The 10,704-nt window shown below is 40.2% G+C and overlaps 1 protein-coding gene across 1 annotated transcript in view; it reads right to left on the bottom strand.

Moving 5' to 3' along the window:
- SUMF1 (sulfatase modifying factor 1) overlaps nt 1-10,066 on the bottom strand; it is a 26,836-nt gene extending 16,770 nt beyond the window's left edge. Inside the window, exons 1-2 of the mRNA XM_010074190.1 lie at nt 9,893-10,066; nt 7,587-7,661 (exon numbers count right to left, since the gene is read on the bottom strand). Coding sequence (XP_010072492.1) covers nt 7,587-7,661; nt 9,893-10,066 — 249 coding nt within the window. The remainder of the gene's footprint in view (nt 1-7,586; nt 7,662-9,892) is intronic.
- Nucleotides 10,067-10,704: the final 638 nt, after the last annotated feature.

Below are 10,704 nucleotides of genomic sequence, written 5' to 3'. Positions count from 1 at the left end.
TCCTGCTGTTGTCCAGATATGCAGCACCAAACATTTTTTTTGACATGCTACAGCATTATAATGCTATTTTAATATAATAAGGCCTGCATAAGGTCAAGATAAACATCTGGAAGAAGCAAAAGTTATTGCAGAGTAACCACTTCAGCAATTTAGGAATCAACTGCCTGAAAAGAGATTTTCTGAGTGAAAAGTTGTCTCAGTGTGGAAAACAGTTCAAGAATCATTTATTAAGCAGTGGGTTCTTAAATAAAGATACGCACACTTCAGTTTCAGAAGCTGAATTAACAGCTTGTGTTAAGCACTGTACATCTTTAATTTGCAAAAGCATCCTATTGGCTGCAAAAACAATGTGTGCATAGGCTAGAAGCAGAGAAGTTATGAAGCATTATCTCTTGGAAATATACCCAGTGGTCCAGACACCCTCATTGCTACCATTGGTAGGATGTAAGAAAAAAGTTAGCTATTCAATAAAGAATATACTTTTCTGATGAGGTTTTATTTATCCATGTAGGACAGATACACATAAATCTCTGTACATTTTTCCTCCTCTAAGCCATATCCTAAGCCCTCAATAACTGATTAAGGAACTAGTGAAGAAACAGGCAGACAGAAAATAGAACATTTTTAGTAGGGCAGGGAGTGCAACAGATGAGCCACTGTTATCTTCCCCTCAGAAACCACAAAGAAATCACATTAGGTGTATTTCTGGTCACAAATAACTTCATATCTATCTTTCTAAGCAGCATTAGTGTACATTCCCAACAACCCTCAAAAACCACTTCCCTCACTGAGATTCAGGACAGAGCTCTTCCTCCCACCTTCCAGAGCAGGTATCATTACAGCACCTCCTTCCCTCTGCAGTACGGAGCCTGCTCTGCCAGCAAACAGCTAACGTTAACCTACACCTGCCTGCAGCAGCAGAGCACGGGTATGAGCAGATCAATCGAGCATCAGGATCGTGATTCAGCAATCCCAGACCTCAGCAAGCAGCGGCTATTCTGGGCTGCTGCATCAGCACAGCACAGTTCTCAGGGGATGCTTCCCCACGCAGCTTTTCGGCTGGCTGCTGTCACTACCTTCATCAAGTCCTGCTCTGGGTTGGAGAGGGAAATCAGCAGAGGGCACAGACAAAGCTCAGCCCTCCTCTGATTCAGCTTGGCAATAGGATTCAGAACACATCACACCACAAGGGGCAGTTTGAAACAAGCTGGAGCCATGCAGTGGTCCCACTCGATTTTAAAGCTATTTCCAAACGCAAGGAAAAGCCCTTCTGCAGACACACGCTCTCTGTCCACCTTCACCAGTCTGCAGCTCCGCTTGTCCTTTTTATCAGCACACGGAGAACGGCACAAACATGACCTATTTCTATGCAGTACATCATCCCCATAGCAACGGGCTTGTGTTTAAGTTGGAACAGCTGTAAGGGAGTCAGGGAGACATCACAATGTAAATAGCGTGGAAGTGAATCCCGGTCCAAGGCTTGAGACGAAGAATAGATCTCTCCCAGCCAGTTATCAAGGTTGTCATAGTAGCTGCATAAGAGACACAATCTACATATGCAGCGATAATTCATATTTGTACTTGAAGATACTCTGCGGAGAAGAACAAACCTTCTATAATTATGTACACAAACTGAACCGAAACATGATTGTCAAATTCTCCACCAAATCAGTAATTAAACACACTGAAACAGCTTAGAAGTAGACAGCTGAGTATTTTTGCAGAAGATAACTAATACTCAATGTTGCCAGCTTCTGCAATGCTACTGCAAGTCTGATGCTATTTATTACATCAATTTAAAGTACCAGCTCCCCAAAAAGCTCTAATTACAGAAGAATCTGTTTTCTCTCTTATTTTCTAAGGTTTCTAGCCTCCCTCATTAGCTCAGAAATGTGAGCAATAAGGGGTTTTGTTTAATATTGAATATTGATATTATTTGCCTTAAGTTTCAATATCTTAAAGTAGTTTGAAGTTGCAGTACTGCGGCTTTATAGAATAAGAATAAATACATTTTAAGTCCTCAGTTAGGGAAAGGATTTCAGACTTAATTGGAAACTAGCACTTCACTGTTAGGAAGGGACCTTTCCCTTTGCATAAGGAAAGGTCATTGAATCTCATTCAACAGTGTAATACTTCACAGCTATGTCAATTCTCCAAGAAAAATAACCAAAAATATTTGATGCTAAAATCCAGGAAGATTCATTAAGTGCAAGTTTTGGAATCCAAAGAAGCTTCTTTTGAGGAACTGATATTCCTGGTGAGTTCCATCTCTGGAAGTCTATTTTTCAGCCAACATCTAAATCTGCACTCAAGCTAGTCATTTTTTCCAGTAACCAAATTAATATGAGCTTTAAGAAAATGAGGTGTGCACAGATGCATCTACAGCCTCAAGCACAAGCAAAGCCCCACTTCAAAGCTGTAGTTTATACTGATAAATATGGACTAATGTTACTGGTAATTCCCAGTGAGAGATGCTTCTTGCACATCATCCTTTATCCCGATAGTGGGAGTAAAGCATAATAAGACAGAGATTAACAGTTCAATAGCTCCATCTTCCGAACTCATTATAGGGGATATCTGAAGCATTGGGGTCTGCAAGAAATAAGTTCACCCATCTCTCCTTTGATTTCAGTTTCCTCTCTGTAAGGCCTCTGAAAAAGCAAAAGGCAAGTGTGGTAGAGATTAAATTTACCCTTAAAGTAGCAATAAGTATATTTGTCCCCTTCTGCTTATGCATCCTATGTATGTTGACATTTTAACAGTATCAAAGTACACAATAACCCACCTGCTCTCCCACCAGGCCACAGATAAGCAAGTTATTACTGCATGCTGTCAGAAGGTACATTCTCCATAGTAACTGCTGCAAATGCCGGAACTGCTATCCTACCCGCAAACATTGCTCGTTTCATTATTAATTTAAAATACACATTTGAAATGCAGAATGTTTTCATTGTTTTTAGAATGGGACTATACCCTTAGAGTTAAAGGCTAGAGGCACTGCTATAAATACGGAAATTGCACAGCTCAAGACCACTGCAGTTCTCCATCCAAACAGGAATGAAAATAGCATCCAATAGTTCCAGACTGACCGGAACTCAGTCACAGTGTTTGCTCAAGTCTGCCAGTGAACTAATTTCATTGCATTTTCAGATCAAAAATTCAATACCTCCTAAAGACTAATTAAGTATACAGATTTGTATGCTTTCAGTCTCTTCATTGCAGAGTTTATCTGGCCTAGAAGCAAAAATTAATTTTGCTATCTTCCACAAGCCAAGGAAAAAAAAAAATGTTCCTATCACTCTCCAATGAGCAAATCTGACTTATGCAGTACTCCAGTCTCTGTAAGCGCTATCCTGTTTACCTTTTTCATGGTAGCTGCACAGCAAGAGAACTCTTGCAGTTATTTGCCAGAGCTCTCAAATCCCCTCATTGGCAAACACGCCTCAGTACCTTCCCATTTCACAGACAATCCCCATGCTTTTTGCTCTACGATACATTAAAATGCCATATATATAAATGACATTTTACAATGCCATGGAATAAAAGCACTAGGGATGCATTTCCCCCTCTCTACTTCCTCCTTAACTAAGTCAGGGAGATAAAAGGGCAGGAAAACAGCCTCATCACAAAATAAGAATAGCAAAACCTCAAAATTTTGAGTTTTTTCCATTTCACCTCAAAAGAGGACAGGAAAACATAATCCCCAAGTGCCAAGCTATTAGCAATTCTAGGCTGTGTTTTACCTATGATATATAAACCAAAGGCCAAGTATCAAAAAAGGACATAATAGCTGTAATAGATGCAGTAACCTGTAGCTGGTTTTAATCTGCAAGTCCGAGAACTGATTTTAGTATATGAAGCTACAAAAACTGGTTAAGCCCACACAAAACATTTTAGTTTCAAAGGACCTTCCACCCTTGCCCTAGAAAATCCTTTTTTATTTGAAACATTCTCACCAATTCTATCAGTAACACCCTCATCTGTTACAGTGCTAGATTTTCACTCTCTGCCATGTTACCACTGCAAATTTACGAGGCCAAAACTAAAATTCAAATTCCCAGAAATCTAGAACAATTCCATTATTGGCTGCTACACCCCTTTTTACTGCTTCCCTTCCAGAGGAGAGTTAGGCCAACCTACATTCCTGTAGCAGTGGCTATCTGGGAGACCACCGCGCCGCCAGGAAATGCACACCCAAAGCTCCGACAATCATTCCATGTGCTAAGCTGGTTTGCTCCTGCATTAGCTTCCACCAGCCCCACCTCTGTTCTAATTTAGCTGTCTGCTTCCTTTCAAGTCCTATGATAAATTTGTACGTTTTAAGAACTGGAGAAGCCAAAGTGGCCAAATAGAGCAAAACCCTCAGATACTCCTCAACACACACAGGCACCTCATTACTCATAGGAGCTGGTATATACCATTTGGTTCAATATCTTCACTTCCACCTTTCCCCAGTTCTTTCACTGGATATGAACTGCTGCTTCCAATATACGCATTCCTGTTGCTCTTCCCCTACGCACACATCTGCATTTAGCACCACTATGCTTCAACTGGAGAAAAGCCCGATCAAAACACATCAGAGCTGCTAAGGCAAAGTCACAGGAGTCGCTTCTCCCATCAATTTGGTGGAGCAATTTTCAGTACCAGTAACATACCAACGTTTATATCTTATTTCTGCCTTTCATGGTAATAGTTATGATTCAGGAAGATCCACAGCACAAGCTAAACTATTAGTTGACTAAGGTGCACAACGAGAAAAAAGCCTTAATCTTCTCTATTGCTGATCATTACAGTCTGCTGATGCAAACCAGCTTCATGCAATTTACAATTTTTCTGATTACATTTGAACAGCTACACTGCAGTAGATAAGATTAAAAAAAAGTTATCACATTTTAAAAGTAATTGGATAGTATTAGATTCTTTTCACCGTTTTTCCACAGCAGACACCAGTAGAATGTAAACATTTCGGGCAATGTAACAAGCTAGCTTTTATTTTCTATTATTTAATTTCAGCTTGCAGATCCCTAGGAAGAATTTACTTTTGCAGAACCCTTAAAGTTCCTGCCCCGTAGTTGGGATGCTTCTGCATTTTATCAAAAATTTTCTTGCAAGTTGTCTACAGAAACTTTTTTCTTGAAAGCACGATCTATAGAAAATTCCTAATGCATTTTATTAGTTTCAACTAGCCAAGATAAACATGGCCTACACAGAATTCAGCTGAGAAGCAGTCTGACTACATTATATCCTAGCACCACATTCCCATGGCTGATGCTTCCCTTCCCTGCAACTGAAAGACGCACAAAACCTAAAAACCCTCAAAACAACAAAGGTTTGCACAGTACTCTCAACATTTATAACCTCTCACAGAAAATGCATACGAGAACAACAAAAAGACACAGTTCTGAAAGGCAGAAGCATACACAGATAAAATTCTAAGTTGTATCTTCAGCCATTAGAGTTCTCTTTCCAGCTCTGCCACTGAGCTGCATTCTGACACCTTCTTGCAAACAGAAGGTCCTTGATAAAAGCCGGATTTCGTGCTATGTGGCTGGTGAAGGGGCAGGCAGACAGGAGGAAGAAAAGCAGCTTCTAGCTCGTTTTTCACCTCCTCATGATATTACATTTTAGAACATAAGTCTGTCCACAGCATCAGCATAAAGTTAAGAAGTGCCAAACTACAAGGCAGGCAGTCACTGTTCTCCAGATCACTTTACCAAAATAATTAGTACAGTCCTTCTCTGTGTCTGTTCCAACAATGCTCTGCATGCTAGCAACTCACAATATGACCTAATAATAAATACTGAACACATGGCAAAAGGACAGTCTCCTGAAGTTTGCTTTGAACAAATACAGAAAACCGTCATAAAGAAGCAGCCGTAAAGACCAGTTTGGGCTCTATTCCAGCTCTCTGGCATAATACTTGTTCTGTTAGCATTGCAGCCAACACTTGAAAATTTGGCTGACACACCCAGCAAAGTGGCTCCCAAAACTCTGTATGTATTTATACAAACAGCCAAGATTGAGCTTACACCAGCTCTCTTAAGGTTTGTTTGTTTATTTTAAAAAAGAGAGTTAGGGATTTCTGCATCACAGAACTAGGGCAAGAAAAATAATTTCTCTGACAGCTTAATTTTCTGCTGTGAAGATGGGATAAGTCCATCTGAATTTATGCTGCTTTCAAAGAAAAAGCTGTGCTCCTCTATCGGTGCAGTTTCACTTATGTCTAACTGAACTACTAACAAAAGATGGAGTTTCAGTCCTGTTTACTACCTTATTCCTTGTGTTTATCCTGCTTCCCTGTGTCGATTCAAGCAGTTGCAGAATGAGCCAACTTCACTTTGCTGATCCAAAAGAAAATTAACCAAAAAAGCAGACATTCCCATCCAATGCAACTTGAAGCCACACACCCCCCAAAATCACCACGCTGCGCACATCAGAGTGCTTCATTTCTAAAGCCTTTTTAAAGGCATGGGACAAGAGATCTGGAAATGCAGTGTGTTCATCAGACCTGAGGATAATTCTGGTGGGAAGGGCCCCCAGGAGGTCATCCTCTCCAAACTTCTGCTTAAAGCAGATCAAGTCATCCAGGAGATGACAAGACATAATCTACTTACTATCAGGAGCTGTAAAGGTATGCAACCTGTTAAGGTTAAGGAGGAGGTAAATGAAGCCTAAGAAAGGTCCAGCAACACATTCACAACAGAAAAAGGGAAGGAGGGGGCATGGAAGTTTGGCTACACAACTACTGTTATTTTTTTTTAATATTTCCTTCCACTCAACAGGAAAACTGAATCAGCTCCAGATTAATCAGCACTGCACCTACCAGGATCACTATATTTCACTGGCAAGATGAAGGCAACTAAAAAAGTAGCAAGGCATACAGGACAGGATCTTCTACAGAGATGCATGAAACACAGTAAACTTGAGACTCCTTATTCTGTTGCAAATGTCTTAAAGACTCAGGTCTGCCACAGAAATGGCACTTCTTTGGAATATTTGCCTTAGTTAACCTAGAAAAGCACTCATGCAAGCACCACTATTGTATCAGATACACAGATTATCCTCATTTTCTTAAATCTGTAGGATCTGGGATTTACCCACTTTGGACATAAGACTGCGCTGGCAGAGCGTGCCAGTCATGTGTACACATGCTCTTGGAGCCAGAAGCACTCCTGTTCTTTGCCTACACAGCACATCACTCAGTAGAGCCACTACTGACATTTGAATTTCCAAAGCATCCCTATGATACACATAATACAAAAAAACAGCCTTAAATCTGCACCACTTTCTGCAGTCCTAAATATCTCATTTCGGAAGCAAAAAAAGAAAAGAAGAGGTTGATCCTAACTTTTGCTAATTAGGAGCAGATTTCTTTAATTGTTTGTTTAAAAAAAAAAGAGACCAGAGAATAGACGTAAATCTTCCACACTTGCAGGAGTCTATTATTCTAGACCAAACACTCATCCATAAATCCCATTTTTGTACATGGCTTTGGGAACATCACACAATCTAGACATTGCTGCCATAATTGCTAACACATCTACCCCAGTGATTACTAAGTAAGTTTGACCCTGTGTGTTACTCACTGCCTGGTGGATGTCAGCCTTCACTTCTTCACTCAGCATTCCCTCAAACACAAAGGAATCGCCAAATTTCTCTGCCTATGGAAAGAACAAAAGATTCAAAAGTATTGTGAAAGGAATGTTATTCTTAAAATGCCACTCACATTTACAGCTTTATCTTATCAAGGATAGAGAAATTCTAATAGTAATTTTGAGTTCTCTCTTTCAGGGAAGCTATTTTGGAACACAAGAGAAGGCATTTTATCTCTGGACGTCGTTGTTCTTCAACAGCCACAGGACAGATGGCAGCTCACATAGCTTCTGCAAATGTTTTTACTCTGTTTAATTAAAAATGCAGTTCCAATTGTCCCAATTGCTTTAAAATGCTGCAGTCAATCTAACATTCAAGGGCATATTTCATTTCTCTTAATTTTCCTTTAGGAATCACAATAAGAGACCTAAGCCTTGTCACTTACTGCTCCTTCATTATCACTACCACCAATTTTTTAAGTGCTGTTACAATAACAGAAGAATAAAAATAACCCAGTCATTATACCTAGCATTATATAAAGCCAAAAGAAACAAAAAAATACAAATCATTTCCATGAATCACAGTACATGATACCAACAGAGGGTTTTTCCCCTTGGTAAACTAAGTGAATTCATACACTAAGGAAATCAAAACATGTTATCAGAATTCCACATGTTTGCCCTTCTCAGTTTCTTCATTTTACTATGGGCATTCAACAACTGACAATGATCACCATGACCAGCTTCTGCATGCTCAGAACTCTTCAAGAAGCACAGTTTGAATGGATCCCATGCATGACACAAATTGCAAGAAGTTTTAGCATATGACCATGATCTTTATACATTTTTCAGAAAGGAAAGAGAAGAAAAAAATCTTTTTTCTCTCCTGCCCAATCTGAAATGCCCAGACAGAAGCAAACAGGTTTATCACCTAAAGGACCCAAGATTTCAGTCTGACAGCCTCCATCAAGGGCTCTTTTTTTAAGTTTGTTAAAAAGAAAATATTTTTGGTTCAACAAGAAAGCTGTACAACTAGAGATTTTTTTCCTTTAGCTTTCCATTTACTTTCAGGTTTAATTTGCCACCGGAGTTCAGTCTAGTCCATAAGAAAAGAAAACCAAGAAGTAGGCTGGCTCTGTTTACCTGCAGTAAGTAATGGGGACTTTATTTAAACACACAACAAACGTGCTCAGCTGCATCCCAAAAAAACCTTGCAAAATCAGTCCTGTTTACTCTGAGTTTATTTTCCCAAATCCAGCATAAAACAGGGCCCCATGCGAGGGGGGGAGGGAGGAGGGACAAGTGGAGCACCCAGCTATGCCAGCTGGGCCATGAAGCGCTGTCTGGTGCAGTGCTACATTCAAATACCAGTGCACATGTGCTCATTCCAGAAGCTGTTTGCAGCAAGCAAGCCCTGTTCAAGCTCAAAGTTGTTAAGCAACCTTTTTCATAATTACTGAGCCAGGAACTTCAAAACAGAAATAGTGCCGTAGATAAAAAGAAGCCGTTCATCCAACCAGAAGGATCCTGTCTTCCAAATGAGAACCAGTTGATCAAGTGAATTCAGAAAAGTGCCTCCTTTGAGACCTGATTATTTCCAAGGCTTTTATTTGCCTAAAAGGCCTGTCAGGGTTTTATAAAATTTGCGTAGGAACAGTTAACTGTCAGGAAAGATCAGAGCCTCAGGCACAGGTAGCTTCTTTCTTGCAAGAACCTTAACATATTCTTTCTTAGTCCATTGTTCCCAGTAACGTGCACAAAACTATTATTATACTTGCTATTACATCTACTTTAGACAGCAGGGCTTTCTAGTGCTCAGCTCATTAGCAAGCAGCTGCACTGAAGGAGTCTGCAGAGTCCTCAGCTATCACAGTTTTTTAGATCCCTTCTCCTCTGAAATAAGTAAAACAAAATCTAACACAGTTGTACTGGTACAAAGATGTCCTAGGACCCAAAGGTCAAAAAATCCCCAAACAAACAAAAACAAAAAAAACCCTGTCTTCAGCCATCTGTTAGCTTCACCCAGGCTGCCTCAGTCATACTGCAGGAAAGATGTAAGTCTAGATACCAAGACACTCACTAAATGTAACAGTATACACTTAAATGCCCCTTCAGACCCCTGGGCAGCAAGGCAAGACAATTTCATCTCTCCACTATTAACATCAGAAATATTCTAGTGTGCAAATTCCAAGCAAGTGTTGTAGCATCCTTCAAAAAAAAAAAGAAAACCCTAAGTTTTTATCAGGGATTTTGCCAACACAAAGAAAGATGACAGGAGACTGCATACCCTTCTGCCTTACCTCAGTAACGTACCCAGTAGAATTCACAAATCTCTCAAACTCCTCATTGCTGACCTCATACTGATCCATGTAGAAACTGTTAACGTGGACTCTTCTAGCAGGCCATTCTCCATCTTGCTGGATTTCAGGCTCATCAGTGCCCATTGTGAACACTCCTCCTGGAATAGCAACCATCTGCAAAGAAAACACCACCCAAAAGATTATGAAAATGAAAGACTGACAAGTCTCTTATCAGTCTTACTCTTCCTCCACCTCATCTTTGGATGCGTTTTTGCTTTGAGCAGCATTTCGCTGACAAAAGCAGCACCACAAAATGGCAACAGTGGCATCCTGATCACCACCTGTTTGGAAGAAATTGCAAGCAGAACTTAAACTGAGGAAAAAAAAACACTTTTGTAGCTCTTTCTACATGAAGTCTGGGCAATTCAGAACTTTTACTGAGGGTAATGCTTGTGCTCTATCGAATGAGGAGCAACATGTTCCCTTACTGTATGTAAGAGCCAAGAAACAATCCAGAGTCCTTTCTACTCATTTGCAGATGAGGAATTTTGGCATTTCACTCTACTCCTAGGAAAACGTCACGTACCAATGATGAATCTGGAGATCAAGAAACTGTAAAGTGCTCTTTTGCGAACAAGCCTATGCTTGTTTGCATACTAACTACCCATGGTTTTTCATCTAATAACAGGCATGTGCAGCATTTTATTACCAACCATGCTGCTAACTGGCAGGTAGGCACAGCACCTGCAGCTCTGTGAGCCAGAGATGAGACAAATTTCTACGTCAGTTATATTCCACTCCTCTGGAAAACT

This window comes from Pterocles gutturalis, unplaced genomic scaffold, assembly GCF_000699245.1.
Source record: "Pterocles gutturalis isolate BGI_N339 unplaced genomic scaffold, ASM69924v1 scaffold10442, whole genome shotgun sequence".
NCBI lineage: Eukaryota > Metazoa > Chordata > Aves > Pterocliformes > Pteroclidae > Pterocles > Pterocles gutturalis.
The sequence above is the reverse complement of the archived record's forward strand: the minus strand, read 5'-3'. Positions and strand labels throughout refer to the sequence as shown.